Genomic DNA, 20,605 nt, shown 5'->3' with positions numbered 1-20,605 from the left:
TAATAAACAATAACCAACAACGTTCTACTTTGGGATATGAGGAGGAGATATCAGCAGACTACTCCCTTCCAAACAAAGCCGCACAAGGCCTTTTCTTGGCTGTAAATGTTGCACATTTCCTTATAGATGCCTGCTATCTTGTGGACAAAATACGGAGCAGGACTTTTTCAATCGGGATGCCAACCCTGTGGGGTTCCTTACTTCCTGACCCAGCTACCCCTGACATTAAACATTTTTAGGTCAGTTGTTGTTTGTATCCTTTTCTGGTTTTGAACTAAAATTGTTGTTGTCGTTGTCGTCCCCCCATCTGCTGCTCTATTGTTTTCATTAAAAAGATTTTTTAGCTTTGTATTTTACCTGGATTTAACACCATGTGTTAAAAGTGCAGACTAGAAATGTGTCAAATAAATAAATAAATAAATGTTGTCGTTTTTGTTTTTATCCTTTGAAGGTATGATTTTAATGTTGCAAACTGGATTTTATTTTATGTTGTCAGCTGCTCTGATTTCTTCTTCTTTTTTTTTTTTTTGAAGAAGAAGAAGAAGAGGAACGAAATTCTTCTCTTCTCTCTCTCTCTCTCTCTCTCTCTCTCTCTTTGAAGCAACAAGCAATTTCTTTCTCAGTAGTCTTGGAATCTTGGAAATGATGCTCTGCATGTCATTTATGGATGAGGAAAGGAATTATGGGGCTTTCTGAAAGTGAAGACTGACTCTGCTGTCTGTAATTGCCTCTCCTTTCCCCAAGTTAAGGTTGTTGTTGTTTATTGACTGGGGAAGGCGTGGGAATTGGCACAAGAGATGGCAACACAGGTGAGATGCAAAACCCAGTTTGAGTTGGGCGCAACTAGAAAGGTGCTGGACCTGGTGGACCTGTGGCAAGTCTTGCAGTAGCCCTTCCCTGCCATCAGTGAGCATGTGCTATTATGCATGTCTCTAACAACTGTGTGTGTGTGTGTGTGTGTGTGCACTCACATGTGACTCTTAAAACACATTTGATATGGGTTGACTGTGCAATTAGCACACATTCCCTCCCTCCTAGTCAAGGTGAAAATGATGCTGGTGATGCTCCATTTATATGCCACTTTTCCTCGCAGGATCTCCTGATGGCATACATGGTCCTCAATCCCCAAATTTTATCTTCACAAAAACCTTGTGACGTAGGTTAGGCTGAGATATAACAACTGGCCCAAAATGTCACCCAGTGAGCTTCCAGACTTAACATGGCTATGAACCCCGATCTCCCAGCTCCTAGTACAACACTTTAACCACTACTTCTGATGTTGGCACACTCAGTCAAATTCAGTCAGAAATTCTCCAGCATCTCCTTTCTGAATTATACGGAGAAATCTGTTATTTGTTCATGGATGGGAATAAATGCACGACACATTTGCTATGTTTGCCTTAGCAGCCCAACAGCTCAGACAAAATATAATTTTACCACATGGGGAGCCATGTGCTGATGACCACCTCTGCTAAAATGTACCGTACAGTGGTACCTCGGGTTAAGTACTTAATTCGTTCCGGAGGTCCGTTCTTAACCTGAAACTGTTTTTAACCTGAAGCACCACTTCAGCTAATGGGGCCTCTTGCTGCACCACCGGAGCACAATTTCTGTTCTAATCCTGAAGCAAAGTTCTTAACCCGAGGTACTATATCTGGGTTAGCGGAGTCTGTAACCTGAAGCATATTTAACCTGAAGTGTATGTAACCCAAGGTACCACTGTACTTCATTTCTGCAGCAGCCAGTGGTTTCTAACAAATGCACCTGACCGACAGACAGACTGAAGCAGAAAAATCCCGCACATGCCTCTCTCCCCCTTTATATAATATTACATGTAAAGTAGTAATATGCTGAACTTTCATGGCACTCAAATTTAACTGTCTGAGGTGGCTGCAACATGGCCCTCTCACTTTGCCTCATGGTGGGGCTGGCTCAGCTGGCTGAAACAGTTTTTATGGAGTCGGAGGCAGAGTGGGAAAATATGGTGGTCACTGGGTAGAGAGTTAACCCAACTGCCTGTGTATCACAGTATGTAAGGTGGCTGGATGGGTGAAAATAAGGGGTGGTGGAATAGCTCAGTGGGTAAGCATGAGGCTCTAAATCTCAAGGTCGTGGCTTTGAGTCCCATAAGATCCCTCCACATTGCAAGGGGTTGGGCTGGATGACCCTCGCGGTCCCTTCAGCTGTGGCAGCTGACTGAGAGAGCTGTTCTCTAGGCTCTTCCATTGCTCCTTCCTCCCTGTCCTCAACTGCCTTTCCAGACCCAGGGATGCCCCCTCTCCTCCCAGCTCCCCGAGCCTATCCACTTGGATGCCTGCCTGCCATCATCCAAGCGCCCCTCCGGGCAGCCCCTTCCGCTGGCAGCCGGCTCGGGCGGCCGAAGAGGGCCGTCTCCAGGCTCGCCGCAGCTGCGCACGCGCCGTTTCCCCCAGCGTGCTCATTAACCAGGAAGGAGGAAAACCTGATGGGAAGCAAAACCCCGAGCGCGGCCAGAGCGAGCGAGGCGGAGATCGGCGCTCTCCCAGCCGCAGGCGCGCACCATGTGGACCACAGCAGCCTGCCTGCCCGTGGCGTGCCTCTTGCTCCAGCTCCAGGCTGCAGGTAAACACGCAAGAGGACCCAATCTGGCCGTGCTAGGATGGCGTGCAGAGCAGCCGAGGCTTGGGCTAGGAGGGTTGGAAGGGGTCTCTCTGAGCGCCCGGGCACCTTGAGAGCGAGAGAGGGAGGGAGGGAGAATCGGGGCCATTAAACCACCTGTTGGATGGTCCCCCTCCTTGGGTGCGGGGCCACCATCCTTTATTGGCGTCCCAGGAAGGGTTTGGGGCTGAAAAACGAGCAAAGAGGCGTTGGATCCTCCCCGCTGTTCATCTGCGCGTTTTTGTGGGTCATTTGCTTTTGCGCGTTCCAAAGGGTGGATTTGGAGCAATAGCTTGTTCGCTTTAGCAGAGGCAGACCATCTGGTTTGCAGCTCCGGCGACGTGTCTTAGCCCCGCCGTAATCTGGGCTAGATTCGCCTCGAGCTCTCCCCCAGCAGCCCGGAGCTGCTTCTCTCGAAAGCTGAAGATCCCTCTTTTGTTCGGGAAAAGTGTCTGTTTTCTGCCCAGACAGGAGCAGTTTGGGGAGAGCGGGTGGGGCTGTTTTCTGTCGGTGTTGTCTGCTGTGGGCGCCTCTGTCCGTCTGTGTACAGTGCATATTTTCGGGTTTCAGCACCAGGGTCAGCGACAAGCCGAAATACCTAGAAATGCGAAGCAGCGGGGAACCGGGCCAGACAATTCTACATCTTGCAATCATACGGTCCCCGCTGTCCTGAGCTCTGTTAATAAGAAATACGGTAGTTCAAAACAACACAGCATTGCAAACGCTCAGCTGCTGCCCTTCCAGGTAACAAGAGATCGAAGGACTAGAGGTTTATGCCTGTGCACGTTTTTGGTTTGTTTGTTTGCAGGGGCGATCGCACAAGTCATTATTGTAGCATGATGGAGGCTGCGCTTTAAATGCGTGCTGGGATGTGGAAGTAGCATTTTAGGAAAGGTGAAATCCTGCTGCGACAGCTCTCTCTTGTGCAATAGCCGTACAGCGGGGATAATAAATCCCCTCTCTGCTTACCTAGCAAAAGCTTTGCCGCCTTCGGGAAAACGCTGCAATTAAAGCATTACAGCCCCGCTCCGTGAACACCTTTTCAATCTTGGCCATCGGTTTTAGACTAGTTATTATATGCTTGAATTTCTGCACAGAAAGAGAAAGATGGTTCAAAGAATATCGCAATCGTCTTGGGCTACTGATCCCCGTCATTTAAAGTGCAATGTCCTCGTTTTAAACCAGAAGGACCATTACTTAAAGATAACTCTCTGTTAATAAAACCACAGCATCACCTCATTTCAGCAAACATTGCTGTTAAGTTCTTCCTGCAATGAAAATGGATGTCGTCTGCTAAGGAGCTTCCCTCCCAGTTTGTCTGAGTGGTCTTACATGGCTACAGTTTGGTGGTGGTGGTGTGGTGGGGAGATGTTAGTTGCCCAAGGGGTTTGTTTGGAAAAATCGAAGAAAGAAAAATCTTGCGGACTCAATACCTTACTAATCACAGCCTCACACTGATTTGGAGTTGGGCATCCCTCCCCCAGCTGGTCACATTTTGTTGCATAAAACTCAGGTATTGCATAAAACTCAGGTGTTTAACATGCCTTTTCAGAAGCAAATACTGTTGCATTCAATGGGAATAACTCCTTTAGGATTGCAGTTTTGAGTCATCTGTCTAATACTGGAATGATGTACCGTCTCTCACTCCTGCTAGTTTAATGCAACATTTTTATAATCTCTAATTGTATCTAGTTAGTGTTGGATGATGGAGGCTGCAAGCCTGTATCTACTTACCTGGGAGTAAGTTCCACTGAACAACAGTGAAACTTACATCTGAGTACATATTATAAGACTGTTCAGTGAGAACCCTTAAGGCCCTGAGCGCTCTCTGTATCTCTGCATTCGTATGGATGGTTTGCCCCTGAAGGGCTTCCACCTGTGGACCTCCATCTTCACAGGTGGACCTTTCCCTCCACAATAACCTCTGGCCCCTGGGATGTACTCTTGGGGACTGCAACGTTGCACCCTAAAACCAACTATACAATGCAAAATATTTCAGAGCTACAATATAGTGGAAACAGAGACTGGTGCAGCGTATAATACAAATTGTGGATCAGATAAACCTAAAGCCTACCAAAGGAGATGGTTTTTGCCCTCTGGCATAAGAGAAGGTGCCAACTGAGCCTCACAGGGCAAATACTTCCAGAGTTTAAGTGTGGCCACAGAGAAAGTCCCTTTTTTATGCCCCTCAACTGATCTTCCGCCATGGCTGGGACATTCTAAACTTGCATGTCTTTGGATGGTAGTCACCTAAAGTTTACTCGGAGTAGACCCATTGAAATGACAGCATATGACTAAGTCTATTAATTTCAGTGGGTCTACTCTGAGTAAAACTTAGCTGACTATTGTCCTTTATTTTTAAATAAAATGTAATGGCTAAAATTACTTTGGAGATCAAATTGGAAGCTAATATTTAGAATAAGACCCCTGAAGCTCAATCCAGAAGAGGGTAGGTAGATCACTGCCACTTTTTTTTTTTTAGTGGGAGTAGATCACAGTCTCTTGGGAGTTGAACATGCCTGGACTATAGGAAAGGAGAGCCTGTGTGTAGGCTCTCCCCACCGTCAGGAACTTTACATCAGGTGAATAGGCTCTGCTTATAGGCACATAGGTTGCCCTTTTTGGTGGTCTGCTGAATACATGGGCATGGAGGTGTGTTTTAATGGGCAGTCGCACCTCCTCATGGACAAGCACATCTACGTACTTTGAGTGTGTAGACGTAACAATCGAAGAGCCATTTGATTTGCTTAGGATTGGATCTGTGCAGCCCACTCCAATGGAAACCCAGTCCTATTTATTTCATTTGAATCTTATTTCATGAATCAGTATTCTTAAAAATGAAGTCTTGTGCTTAAGGTCATGCCCTATAAGCCATCTAGCTAGAGTAAGCCACAAGTAAATGGGTTTAGGATCACATCCCACTAGGCAAAGGATTGGTAGAGCATGAGACTCTTAATTCCAAGGTCATGGGTTCAAGCCCCATGCATTGCAGAGGGTTAGACTACATGACCCTTGCAGTCCCTTCCAGTTCTATGATCCTGTGTCTTTTAGTTCTCATGGTGGAAGTAAGCCTGTGTCTAAGCTGCACTCATAATGCTTCTCTATTAAAAACAACAACAGCTTTGCACATAAAATACTTGGTGTCAGGGAAGAGTTCTAGCTTAGCCTTCTCCAAGACATTCTGGTTTTCTAAGTGAGAGGATTATTATTTTTAATGGAGTAATTTTCACTCCAGAGAGCCCTCGCGTGCTGTCTAAAACTGTACCTCCCTGATGCATGGCTTGAAATTATGTACACAAATTTTGATGGGCTTCCCCATATTGCTCTTGTGATACACCTAACTACGATTCCTGGATCTCTTGCATACAGCAAAGGAGGAATCTGGCCAACAAGATTGTGAAATTCATCTAATCATGGACTACAGTTATGAATTATACATGGTGGTTTCCATCTATAGCCATCAGCTGCATTGCACTTAGCGCTGCTGTGAGTCTCTCATTATATCCCCTCTGTGAGATGTGGCTGAAACATCTCTGGTTCTCAGTATGGCTCCCATTCTGTGGTACAAGCGGAGGCTTTTTCAGTGTGGAGTTAACAATAAGCAACACATTTTAAAAATCTCTAGCGTTCACTAAGTTAGGAAGGAAAATAGGTTTGTGGGCTTTGATTAGATGAGCTCCAGGATGCCATTGGCCAGAAGTTTGATTCCTGTTGTTGTTGTTGTATGGGAGAGATCCAAGAACCATTTAGTTTGGTTTATTGCAACAGCAATAGAAGAAAGCTGATTGAAACAAAGTGACTGAGCTTTGGGTGCGAGAGGACGGCCCCCAGCTGTGCTGTGGTTTAAATCTCCTTTGGCCATGCCTCCCTCCAGCACTGATTAGCTGGTGGGGTCCCGTCCCGCCCCTGCCCTCTGCCCCTGCATTGATCTCCGCCACCAGCTGGATCTTAAGGAAGGCAGTAATGATATCTAAGACTGGTAGATATATCAAGTACTGTGCCAAACACCTACCTTGGAGTATTTATTTACATTAGAGTATTTATTTAAAGGTTATGAGTGCCATTCAGCTCATTAAAATGAATTGGCATAAGCTGCGTAACTGCTGGATTGCAGCCAATGAATCACATCTATAGGGCAGATCTGTCCCTGTCCTTTACTGAATCCTGGACATTTGGGGAAGGTTTTGGGTAGTTTTGTTCAGCATCAGAACTTGGTCACCACCACTAGGAGATGATTGATTCAGAAGATCTTTATGTAAGCCTCTAAAACAAATCTATCGGGTCACATTAAAGCTCTCGACAATAATGCTATGCTGACAAATTATCCTGAATTTTTCAGCCATTCTACCACAAATTTCTGCAAAAGTCTCATGAGTGGAATTCAGGACTTACCTTACCTCTGGCATGGCCAAAGGATGCTTGTGAGTGTCCTTTCATTCTACAAATCCACAAGTTCTGCACACTTGGGACAGAGGAAGCTGCCTTATATGAAGCCAGGCTGTTGGTCCATCTGGCTCAGAATTGTTGACACTGACTGACAGCAGTTCTTCAGAGTTCAGACAGGAATTGAACCTGGGACCTTTTGCATGAGAAGCAGATTGTCTGCCACTGACTGGGCTATGACCTTTCCTCAGATGGCCATGCTACCAGAAAACTCTATGTTGTCCTAGCTGAGGCTTTTCATAAGTTCAAGCACCCTGCCTACCATGTGCCTGAAAGCTGTGCATTGTTGTTGTTTAGTCAGTTTGCTTTTAAAGAAACTAGCACAGAAATAAATAAAGGAAGCACTTCCCTTAAAAACAAAACCAGTGAGTGAACCCAGTGGCATAGCGTGGGGGGTGCAGGGGGTGCCGGCCGTACCGGGCGCAACATCTGGGGGTTAGGGTTAGGAGGCGCAAATCCACGGGTTAGGGGGACGCAAATCCACGGGTTAGGGGGCGCAAATTACTTGCCTTGCCCCGGGTGCTGACAACCCACGCTACGCCACTGAGTGAACCGATCTTAGGGGCTCAGCAGCCACCCTCCCTACTTCCCATGCTTCAATCAAAACCCAGGGGAATACATCATGAGAACTCCTCCCTTGAGTTATTTTCCTCCCCAGAAAAGGAAGCACAGGCAACTCTGTAGGCTGCAGAACCCTGAAGAAATGTTTTACAAGATGAAAAAACACCCACACTACCTACATTGACCTCACAGGAATAAAGCAAGCCCAATACTCCACCCAACCTGCAAGTGAGGTAGAAGGCTCTTTCACAGGTGAAGATAACTTTTAGAAATTGGGGGGACAGGTTTCAGCACAGCACTAGCCAACAACGATTTGTTTTAGTTTACTTTATTTTATATCCTATATTTTAATCGGTGCAGGACCCAAGGCAGTTCACAACAAGAATAAAAAACAGATGCAGCTAAGAACATGCATAGAACAGCTAGGAATCTTAAAAACACAAAACAAATGGTAGCATATTAAAACCAACACTGAATCAAAACAAGTTGAAAGCATCCAAAAGCACAAGAGGAGAAGAAAATGTACAACACCCTCCATTAAAGGATCTTGTCACAACAGCCAGTTAGTGGCCAAAGACCCTTCTGAACAAAAAAGCAATTGCTTGCTGGTGAAAGAAAACCAGAGAGGGGGCCAGCCTGGACTCCCATGGAAGGGAGTTTCACAATCTGGGAATCACAGTCGACAAGACCTTCTCACATATCCTCACCAAATGTGTGGTGAGGGTGACAGGACAGAGAAAAGTGTCTGCTGAAGATCTAAAAACCCAAGTAGGCTCAGATAGGTTTGGAACATAGGAAACCACCTTATATGGATTCAGGCCAGTGGTTCATCTGGCTCAGGGTGGTTGGTACTGACTGAAAGTTGCTCTCCTGGCTTTCAGAAAGCAGTCTTTCCAGCATTATCAGGAAATGGATGGATTGAATCTGTGACCTTTTAATAATCATAATAATTTTATTATTGATACCCTGCTCATCTGCCTGGGTTTCCCCAGCCACTCTGGGCAGCGTATAGTACGTATAAAAACATGGTAAATCATCAAATATTAAAAGCATCCCGATACAGGGCTGCCTTCAGATGTCTTCTAAAAGTTGTGTAGCTCTTTATTTCCTTGACATCTGATGAGAGGGCATTATGCAGGGAGGGTGCCACTATTGAGAAGGCCCTCTGTCTGGCTCCCTGTAACTTCACTTCTCGCACTGAGGGAACTACCAGGAGACTCTCAGAGAAGGACCTCAGTGTCCCGGGGGTGGAGATGCTCCTTCAGGTATACTGGGCTGAGGTCATTTGGGACTTTAAAGGTCAGCACCAACACTTTGAATTGTGCTCAGAAACGTACTGGGAGCCAGTGAAGATTCTTTTGGACCGGTGTTTTATGGTCCCGGGGGTTACTCCCTGTCACCAGTCTAGCTTCCACATTCTGGATTAGTTGTAGTTTCCAAGTCACCTTCAAAGGTAGCCCCATGTAGAGCACATTGCAGTAGTCCAAGCAGGAGCTAACTAGAGCATGCACCACTCTGGAGAGACTGTCTGTGGGCAGGTAGGGCTCAGCATACCAGATGGATCTGGTAGACACAGAATTGACCTGTGCCTCCATGGACAGCAGTGAATCTAAAATGACTACCAGGCTGCACACCTGGTCCTTCAGGGGCACAGTTACTCCATTAAGGACCAGGGAGTCCCCGCGCAATAGAGCATATGCCAGGCATAGGCAAACTTGGCCCTCCAGGTGTTTTGGAACTACAACTCCTATCATCCCTGACCACTGGTCCTATTAGCTAGGGATGATGGGAGTTGTAGTCCCCAAACATCTGGAGGGCCGAGTTTGCCTATGCCTGGCATATGCTCTACTGACCCTTTCTGGTTTAACTAAAGCAGGGATGGGGAATCTGTGGTTCTCCAAATGTTATTGGACTCCAATTCCTATTGGCCCCAGCGAACGTAATCAGAAATGCCAGGAGTCCAGAAACATCAAGGTGTTTGTGAGATGCAGGTTCACCATCCCTGAGCTGCATGAGAAGCCGTAAAAAAATGCACCTTCTTAATCAGTCTTTATCATCCTGGTGCCTTCCAGATGTTGCAGGACTCCAGCTCCCACCATCCTCGACTGTTGGCCATGCTGGCTGGGGCCTGATGGGAGCTGTAGTCCAACAATGCCTGGAGAGTGCCTGCTTGATGAAGGCTGATCTTCATATTGCCTACATGCCATGCTCCAGGAGCTGTGCCTAAACTGAAGCAGAGAAGAACCAAATGTATTATCTTGAGAGAAGAGCTTGTCACCACGGAGGTGGACTGCTCAGTGTGAGCCAACTACATTCTACGGGAATGCAATTTCCAAGTGCCGAATTATTTTAGGGGGGAGGAGGACTTGCGCTGCTATGTACATTGCAAGTCTACTATGCATATGAAAAGAATATTTAGAATGAGCGTAGCCGACTCTGCTTTGAAACGTGTTTAGAATTCTGCTTCACGGCATTAATTAATTTAAACACTTTCCAGCCATTATCCCTTAAATTTGTTCTGCTGCAGAAGGTTCCCTGCTGAACTTTTATTAGGACGTAATCTATGCTAGGAGGAATCATAGAAATAGCTTGGTGGTTCTGCATTGAGGGGGGGGTGTATGTGTTATTACATTGAAAAATATCTTCAAATCTGTAGGATGGAAGAATATTGGTAGAGAAGATTCTGACCAATCGAGGATTTGTGTGGTAATATATGGGCTGAGTGGACTCAATCTCACTTTAGAAATGTTATGGAGTGGTTGCATAGTGCTGTTGTTGTTTCAAAGCATACCTATGTTTTATTATGCTGCCACCATACCCCTGTTGGAAACCAATACAGTGGCACGTTGAAATCTGCCTTTATGCACATGGTAAAGCAATCAAATGAGCACTGCATGGTGCAAGTCACATTGATTGATTTCCTGACATTTCTACCCTGCCTTTGTTCTGTTGTGAAACTCAAGGTTCCTCAGCAGTTGCCCATCAGGGCATTGACCCAAACCCAGACCTGATTAGCATCAGCAAGGTGCTAGCTTTATGTGTCTTCAGACCATAGCCTGTCAGCACCACTGTAATCCAGCAGACAGAGATTTCAGACTGAGATTGAGGAGGCCTGGGTTCCACGTGTCCTGCAGATCTTAGTATGATCCTAAGGAAATCTTTATCTGTCAACTGAGAAGAGTGATGAAATGGGATATATTTGGAGATTTCTTCCCATTGTACATGAAAGTTGAGAAAGCTGCTCCCAGTCAGTGTGGTCCATCTACTCAAGTAGATGGACCAATGGTCTGATTCAGTATAAAGCAGCTTTGTACATTGCTAATGGGATGGGGATGACGCTGTGGGTTAAACCACAAAGCCTAGGACTTGCCGATCAGAAGGTCAGCGGTTCGTATCCCTGCGACGGGGTGAGCTCCCGTTGCTCGGTCCCTGCTCCTGCCAACCTAGCAGTTCGAAAGCACATCAAAGTGCAGGTAGATAAATAGGTACCGCTCCGGCGGGAAGGTAAATGGTGTTTCCATGCGCTGCTCTGGTTCGCCAGAAGCGGGTTAGTCATGCTGGCCACATGACCTGGAAGCGGTATGCCGGCTCCCTCGGCCAATAAAACGAGATGAGCGCCGCAACCCCAGAGTTGGTCACGACTGGACCTAATGGTCAGGACTCCCTTTACCTTTACCTTTAATGGGATGGTACATATAGGAGTGGCGCTATAGGGACGCGGGTGGCGCTGTGGGTTAAAGCCTCAGCACCTAGGGCTTGCCGATCGAAAGGTCGGCGGTTCAAATCCCCGCGGCAGGGTGCGCTCCCGTTGTTCGGTCCCAGCGTCTGCCAACCTAGCAGTTCGAAACCACTCTCGGGTGCAAGTAGATAAATAGGGACCGCTTACTAGCGGGATGGTAAACGGCATTTCCGTGTGCGGCTCTGGCTCGCCAGAGCAGCGTTGTCACGCTGGCCACGTGACCCGGAAGTGTCTTCGGACAGCGCTGGCCCCCGGCCTCTTGAGTGAGATGGGCGCACAACCCTAGAGTCTGTCAAGACTGGCCCGTACGGGCAGGGGTACCTTTACCTTTTTACATATAGGAGTAAATGGTACTTCCGATAGCTTCATTGATTTTACTTAATGCCATGTGAAGAACAAGCAAAAAATAAATTTATATTCAAAAACAAGTGTGGTTAATGCAGAAGGCAGACGCTCCGGAATATCTAACACATGAACACAGCCTTGGATGCATGAAAATAATCCCAAATTCATTCCTTCCAAAGTGAGATTATCCATTCTGTTCAATGGAATCTCAGGGACGATGGAAAAAGGCACCTTCTGGAAAATGTCCAAGTTTTGCGCAACATTAAATGAATCAATATTCTGTGTATGAGTGAGTCAGGATTGTGAATACATTAGGGACCAATCCATCAACTCTTAATTCACATGAGTGTACCACAGAAATCCAATTGCCCACAATATCAGATTTCCACTTCACCTAAAAGTTGATTGTGAAATACATCTCTATAGTCAGAAGTCATCTCTATAGTTTTGAGCCCTAAAATGCTGCCTTGGTCATGAGTTAAACACACATGGGTGATTTATTCTCAGTGACTTCTAGCCTGTCAGATTTTTGCTTAAAAGTGTACCGAGCAGTATTTAATTATTTCACAAAGTATATTTTTAATGCATGTTAAAATATGCAAAATCAAGGAAGAGCTTTGCTCTGGATGCAATGGATTTAGGGGAGGGGAAATGCAGGCAATGAGTCTGTCGCAACTGGCATGTGACCTCCTGGTCATTTGAGATGGATTTGTTAAGCAGATATTACAGATGCCAGGGATGCTAGCTCCAGATGGCTCTGTACTCAGTTGGACATTGAACATCATTTGAAAGCATCCTTTGGGTAAATATGTTCTATGCTTTGGTTTGTTTAATTGGGAAAAGGGATATAATTAAAGCAAGCTATTTGTCTAAGCAGTTTTTAGTAGAGTTGTCCATGGAATCAGATATGTGCGTTTACTTATGGGGTTTGAGACGGGGAGAACACATTCTTTATACTCGCACTGCTTCCTCTGCCTTCAATTATCAGCAAAATATTGCAAGCAGACGTAACTCTAAGTAGGCTTTAGAATTCAGTCCTCCAAGTGGCACCAGGTTTGTTATCTTTTTGGCACCAACTGAAGATGTATTTGTATTTATTTAGGATTAATAGCGATTATTATAATAGGGTTGTTTTTTACCCTTCCCGGCTCTGGGTTTCTGTGGTTTTTAAGACTTCTTTTTTTAATGCTTTTAATTTACTCAGTATATTTTGCTATTGATGACTGTTGTTTTAATTGATTGCTTTAATGGTTAGGTTCCCTGAATAAGACTGAATAAAAACACTGTAAATAAATGACTTCTTCTATCCATGTCTCTTTTTAACTAGGGGTGGAAGACCTGTGGCCCTCTGAATGCTGATAGACTCCAACTCCCAGCAGGCATGGTAAAAATGCTCAGGGATTATGGGAGTTTCAGTCTAGCAACATGTGGAGGGTCACAGGTTTCCAGCCCCTGTTTTAAACCATAAGAGTAGGCCAGGTGAACCGAACTTTTGGCCCTGTAGATATTGCTGAACTGTAACTCCCATTACCACCACCCCCAACAAGCATGGAAAATGGCCTGGGATGAAGGGAACTGTAGTTCAGCAACATCTAGAGGCCCAAAGCTTCCCCACCTGTGGAACAGGTGATGTGATAATGATTATCATCAGTGCACACATAAAGGTAAAGAGTAAAGGGACCCCTGATCATTAGGTGCAGTCGTGGCTGACTCATACTTGTAAGATTAAAAATGGTAGCTGGAATGGTTAATCAGGTACATGGGATGCTGAAGGAATATAGAGAACAACATCATCATGAAGCACAGAATCTCTTCTTTGAAGTCAGTTGAAATCTATGAATTTCCAAACCCAAGTCCATAATAGTCCAAAGCTGGATGCATGTACGCTTTCTGTGTAGAGTTTAAGAATACAAGTTATGTGGTCAGGCTGAGTACAGTGATACCTTGGGTTAAGTACTTAATTCGTTCCGGAGGTCCGTTCTTCACCTGAAACTGTTCTTAACCTGAAGCACCACTTTAATGCATGGTCATTTGAACTCAGCTGGACTTTCTTCTGAGTAGACATGCTTCGCCTCATGCCACGTGTAAGATAAACACTAGAACACACTCTGCACAAAGACAGCAATAAGGAAGTTGACCACAGGTTCATGCTTTTCCAGTGTTTAACATGGAAACTGTATGCTCCTATAAAATTGCAGCCAATTTGGGAGGGAGGGGAAAGGCAGCAGTGAGCCTGGCATGGTGCGGACACAGCTGCAGGAGCATTGAAATGGCTCTGCTGCCATGGCTGCACCTGCCAAGCTCCTTACTTATAGAAGGAGCTATAAGTAGCCCTCTTCCTCCTCCTGGTGCTGAACGGTGTTTGAAAGGTGGGAGAGGAAAGCAGCCCCACTCAGCTGCCCCACCAGCTGTCTTTTTTCCCCACTGTTGAAGAAAGGGCATGGGAACCTGTAGTTTCAGAAACAAAAGTTAGCACTCCTTGTTAGGAGGAGATGGCATCTTAAAGATTTTTATTTTTTCTTCCTTATTGCAGTAGGACGCTAGGACAAAAATAGCCACCGAAAGATTAACAACTCTGTCACGAGTTCTCACTCGTTAGATTTGCTTCCAACTGTCAATTAATGGTCCAGTTGATTAATCTGATTAAAACTTGCAGTCCTGATTTATTAGGAGTAGTCTTCGTTGTTAAGTGCATTGAATAGGAGGATAGAAGAGGCAGCCTGTTCTCTCAGTAGGAAGCACCATCTGCTGTGAAGAGGTGGCGAGTGGGATGTCGGGTCAATTCAAAACCTATACAGAGCATCCAATGGATTTTATTGATAGCTATAGAGTGTGTGTGTGTGTGTGTGTGTGTGTGTTGAGGAATGAGGGCATAAAAAATACCTGAAACAGAGGTCTGAATGGTAGGTCAGATCTAGATTGAGAAAAGAAACCAGGAAAGCGACAGTGGTGATAAGAGACAGAACCTGCCTTAAGAAAAATAAATCTTTTCCAGTTTCAACAGTAAACAAAAGAAACCCACTTTCAATTAGAATGACTACCCAATCACAAAAGGAGCCAATACTCTCAGATTTTTTTCCATCACTACACTGAGATCAGGTGATTGTATGGGAAGGATTTTATCTTTTTATTCAGTGGAAACAGGAAATTCTTTCTCTTTTTCATTTTAGAGAAAGACAAAACATATTAGGGGACAGGTTCTGATTCTCCCCCCCCCTCTATTTTTCAGAGCCTACTATTCAGATAGGCTCTGAAAAAGAAAGTCCTCAAGGTTGGGAAACTCAGGTGTGAAGTAGTTTCCCATTCCTGAACATCCCCATAGACCCAAGATAATTACCAGAGGATAAAAGTGAAATAACCTGCCATTAAGCTGACTAATTATAATTCACTGGATTTTATTCATGCCAACAGAATGGCAGATACCATGTGTCTTTGCCTCTCACTAAGAGGAATAAGCCATCCCTGTGAGGTCAAAATTCATATGACCAAATTGTCCCAGTGGGAATGTGGGGGGAGGTGTGTGATGAAAGGATTGTGCGATTCTACACCCTGACTGTAATTCCCAAGTCAACCTGTATTTAATGTTGTGAAGCTACTGAAAGTTAGCTGAATGAAAAACCAGGATGCTCACTGAGTAGTGAGTGACGAAGCAGTCATATTACCCCAGGGGTGGGAAACCTTCATCCTGGGAGCTGAATGTGACAATTTAGGCCTCTCTGTCTAGCCTTTCTCCCTAGGCCACATCTATCACTGATCCAAGTGCTTTTGCCTGGCTAAAATGCGTCCTTGATGCCCTGGCTCAGTTGATAGAGCATGGGACTCTTAATCTGAGGGTTGTGGGTTCAAGCCTCATTTGGGGCAAAAATATTCCTGCATTACAGGGGTTTGAACTACAATATTCTTGGGTGTCCTTCCAATTCTACAGTTCTAGGATTTTAACTCTGACAAGGCCTCTTGTGTGTCTGGATTGAAGGTACGGAGTGTTTGAATGTGTGTAAAAAGTAGACTACTGTACAAAGCTAAACGTTGTATTTGTTGCTTCACCCACCTCTGCCTATGACCTCCACACCACCAGCAAGCAGCATTCAAAAGGTTGCCCAGAAGTGATGGGGCAGTGACATGGCGTTCAGACTGAAAAAAATTCCCCACCCCTGTGATGATACTCCTTCTGTTCAAGCAAAACACACAACTTCATCAGTCCACATTCCCACCATGTCAGAGTCATGGTGTAGATTGTTTTTCAAAGTATCCGTTGTCATTGCTTGCTCTAAAACAGGGTTTCCCAAACTTGGGTCTCCAGCTGCTTTTGGACTACAATTCCCATAATCCCTGGCTACTGGTTCTGCTAGCTAGGGATGATGGGAGTTGTAGTCCAAAAACGGCTGAGAAGCTCTGCTCTAAAATGACAAAAGGGCATGAGCAATTGCCAAGATACTTCGATGTGATTTTGTCAGGAGGGGGGACGGGGGAAATTAAGCTGCAAGCCCCTTAGCGCCAACACTAAATATTTGTTCCCCTTTGGGGCATGCTTGAGCTGGGAGGTGAAAACATCAGTCCTTCCGAAATTTTGGTCAAAGTATAACAAAGGGATCCAAAAATGTTGGTTGGCTCTTTGTTTTCATGGCACTGACTCAAAATGATTACTGTTCTAAAATAGAACTGACCACTTTTGCAACAAAGGGAGAGGATGTTGGGAGTCTGGAAGAAGAATTACATTTCTGGAAGAATTATTTCTGTGGGAAACAAATTATGTTATAAATATTAACTGATGGCCTTTTGTAGCTGCTCAAGGACCTGGAATATTAGGCAGCTGAAACGGGCTGTGTATGTTTCCAGAGGTTAACGCTGCTATAGAGGTAGTGTCAGTGCATTGTTATGCTTATGTATAATTATCTTGACAGGTGTCAACTCAGATTTCTTTGATGTGAACACCTGCCCGTTTGGTGCCTAGACTGCAAGCCTGAATCTAATATCTAATGGCTACTGAAATATATATAAATGTCAATCACTCTTAGCTTGATTTTTTTCCCCCGTTACAGGTTTCTCTTTTTGTTTTTCCTAGCTTGCTCACATAGTTGTAAACCTGTTGTCTGGTTCTCTTTCTACAAAAGCACAGAATTAAATGCCACCTGAGCACAACTAGAAAAGCACTCACTTGCATAACCGTCCCATAGATCAGAGTGTTGCAGCTGTTTGCAAGATCTGAGTTTTGGAATCTCCTTGAGCATCCAGAAAACACTGCATAGTTCTTGGGTTTTTTTTTTCTTCTTCCATGGAACTTCAGCTTCCTTTATTTTTACATCATAGTTCTAAAGTTCATATGCTACAATTGCACTGGGCATCCATCCATCTATCCTTTTCCCCTCTCTCAGGTTACTGAATTTTTTCTCACTACTAACTCTGCTATACTCAGCCTTGTCCATCACTTACCAAAGTTCAGATGCTGCTACTGCACATGGTCTTCCATCTACCCATCCATCCTTACCCCCTCTCTTAGGTTACTGAACTACTTTCTGGCTATTTAACTCTGTTTTGTTTTGCCTTCTCCATCACTTACCAAAGTGAAGTGACAGACTGCAATTCACTCTACACCAGGAGACTTAATATTCTTGAAGTCTGTGCATGTGAGAGTGTTTCCATATGATCTCATACACATGGAGAATGATAATGTTCAGTTGTCCTTTTGTGTTACTGAGTTCACCATCATCATCATCAACCTTTTATTTGACCGTCAGTCAGAAAAAGAAACATTTGTCAGTACACAGTTAAAAACATCTAAAAAGATTTTAAAACTTAACCAACACTAAAATGGGTTAAACAGATAGCCCCATATCAATACAGTCAATTGTAGTCTTGCGACGCTTAAAAGCTAAAAAAAGAAATTTGGCCACCAAGGAAGGTATAGCTCTAGTGACATTATTTAGCAAGTGTAAAACCTGGTTTTCTCCGGGTAGGAAGCTAAATTGACGTAGAAGTGGGGCTATAAAATTTTGTCTAAGCTCTGCATAAGAAGGGCAAGTCAAGAGAATGTGTTCGGTGGACTCAACCACACCCATGGCACAATGACAGGTTCTCTGGGCGTATGGTACTCCCCTGTACCTTCCCCACAATATCGCAGAGTCAAGGACATTTAAGTTACTGAGTTCACATAATTCATCCTCCACTCAGCAACCAAAAAGACAAGTCAAAAGTGTTTTTTACTGTAAAAACTTGTCTGAAATTGTCTAATAATTCTGACCTCTTCCCATATAATGTGTTCTTAAAATAGGGAGATATCAAAATTTGCCTAAACAGAGCTTCCTTCCTAGAGCTAATAGAGTCTGCAGTGGAGGGTGTTGCACCCAGTGCTATTTTTCTAGAAAAAGAGGTGTTGGAACCTTGTTTTCTTATAACAGCAATGGTGCCCACATGAGAGGTGCCAAAACTCGGTTCTGGTGAGTTATTGCTGGAAATAAAGCCCTGGTTACACTCCTTTCCATGTGTTTCATAGTCCCAATAAAATCCACCCCTGCTCTCTGCTGCTTCTTGTTTTAAGGACACAGCAACAAGGGATGCATTTAGCTTCATATCTAGTTTTACCTTTAGCCCTGGCTAGGGTGGAGTACAAATCTGAGAAGCTAAGAATTCTAAAAGAAAGGAACTCCTGAAATCTTTCCTCTATATGTTTGTTTGGAAGCACCTTCCCCCTGTACACTCCTGTAAAATAGGAGAGGGAGCCCACCCTAAATAGCCAGCCCAAGAGGGTAGCAAGATGAGACTATTGCTAGGGCTCCCAAGGCCAAAAGGGTCACAAACTAGCTTCAGTGTCCATCAAAGAGGACTGGAGAGAGAATGAAAGAATGCCGTGCCTCTTCAAGGTTAAAGGGACACACAGTGAACTTGCTTGGCTCATGGATCCACCAACTGCTGGAGCTGATTCTGCCCTGTACAAAACCTCTTAAACTCCACATGCACAGAATAGCTGTGGCTTCCTCTTTTCCGTGATTGTTTTCCACAGGAAGTTTTGTGTTGCCCTGAGGGACCATCCCTTGTGGTGTTGGAGCACGACGCTGTTTTTCTGTCACGCACCAGCACAGACTGATACACCGAGAGTCAAAAGTCTGCTCCGTTGCTTTGTTTTTGTTTTTCACGCACACTTAATAATGACAAACAGGAATCACATTAAGCAAGCCTTAACAGCTTCCATTCACTCTGCGTCCTCAGTGCAAGCCAATGATTATGAGCATGTCTTGTGCTTTTTAAAGTGTAGGCAACATTCAGCGATTAGTCAAGTCCTTTCATGAAGCAGGAGATTTTTGTGTGGGTTGCCGTTCTGAGGCCAAATTCTGATCTCACCGATATGACCGGATCCAAAGACCACTAATATCAAAGGGAGACTTCCCACTGACTTCATTTGACTTTGATTCAAGCCCTTAAAGGCCACTTACATCAATGGGGTTGCTCATATTTTCAAAGAGTGGATGCTGGCTCAAAAAGTTGCTTATGAAACATATTTTGATCGACGATTAAAAAAAAAACTTCAAAGACTGCAAAAATTGCTCTCCTGGTGTAGTTTGTTTCCGAATCATGTTGAGTAATCAAATCCTTATCCTCTCATTATCTAGAATAAAAGACAAAATAACTGGTAAGCTACATTGCTTGTTACCTATCAGTTCCGTATCTGAAGTTAACGGTACAGTATGGACTTTTGTCTTTTATTGAAAGCAGGGAGATATGAAACAATTGAATATTTCTGGGATAATCTTGTAACCGTTTCAGGATTGTCACGATATACTTGGGAAATCTTGTACTGATACAATTACATCAACTCAAGGTCTGCTCCCAATAAAGCTGGTTAAACATATGCGCACAAGCCACTGGCCAAGCATTACAGACGTGCCAACCATTCCCCCCCCCTCTAGAATTCCTTCTTCAACACACACAGAGCATCTCTGTTCTATGGGCTGGTGTCAGAGACATTCTCTCCCCCAGGGAATTCTGGGAATTGTAGATATGCAAGGAATGGTTGGGATCTCTAACACAGCATTCTCGGCACCTGGGCCACACTCAGTATCCCAGGATTCCTTGGCAGTTCTTGGATTCTGTACATTTAAATGAGTATGCAACTGATATGGCCGTACAGTGGTACCTCGCAAGACGAATGCCTCTCAAGACGAAAGAGTTTTTTGTTTTTTGAGTTGCTTCGCAAGACGAATTTCCCTATGGGCTTGCTTTGCAAGACGAAAACGTCTTGCGCCTTTTCCAATGCATTCCTATGGGAAACCGTCAATGCATTTCCTATGGGAAACCGTGCTTCGCAAGACGAAAAATTCACAAGATGAAAAAACTTGCAGAACGAATTAATTTCGTCTGTACACTCCTTTCAAGAAGATACAATTTTGGGGTTATAAACTGAAATCGTAGGTGTAAGATCCTGATTGTAATTAGTCACAGCCTGAAAACAGATTGCAGGATCTTTCTGCAAGTTCATATTGCTCTGTCTCATGTTACTTTTCGATGTAGCAAACTCACAGGGTTATTTGATGTCATTGATGTCTGATGGTAAAGACCGTAAGATTATACCCCCCGAGTTGCAACAGCCTGTTAGTTCTCTGACTCTTCACCTGATATCATAAATACCATTTTGGTTATTGGAGATCCCATCACTATTTAGAGATGTCTTTTTCAAGGACAGGTCTATGCTGATATGCAAAGTAAAATATCGCCAAAAAACCCACAACCCACCCCATCCTGTTATGCCACCAATATGATACCATTCGGAGGTTGATTAACTCCATCCCCTATCAGCCCCAGCCAGCATAGTCACTGGATGATGGGAGGGCAGCCCATCAGGAGGGCACCACACTGACTATACCATCCTCCTTTTTGGTTAATCTACTG

General features: G+C 44.5%; 1 protein-coding gene across 2 annotated transcripts in view; it reads left to right on the top strand.

Moving 5' to 3' along the window:
* Positions 1-2,424: 2,424 nt before the first annotated feature.
* PTPRR (protein tyrosine phosphatase receptor type R) overlaps positions 2,425-20,605 on the top strand; it is a 103,026-nt gene continuing 84,845 nt past the window's right edge. The window contains exon 1 of one of the 2 annotated variants that reach the window (XM_083399734.1): positions 2,425-2,601. In XM_083399734.1, the coding sequence (XP_083255860.1) occupies positions 2,541-2,601 (61 nt within the window). In that variant the 5' untranslated portion in view covers positions 2,425-2,540. Of the gene's footprint in view, positions 2,602-12,421; positions 12,528-20,605 lie in introns of those variants that run through there. The other variant, XM_083399735.1, reaches the window with a different exon arrangement.

This window comes from Podarcis tiliguerta, assembly GCF_965153285.1.
Source record: "Podarcis tiliguerta genome assembly, chromosome: 10".
Classification (NCBI taxonomy): domain Eukaryota; kingdom Metazoa; phylum Chordata; class Lepidosauria; order Squamata; family Lacertidae; genus Podarcis; species Podarcis tiliguerta.
The sequence above is the reverse complement of the archived record's forward strand: the minus strand, read 5'-3'. Positions and strand labels throughout refer to the sequence as shown.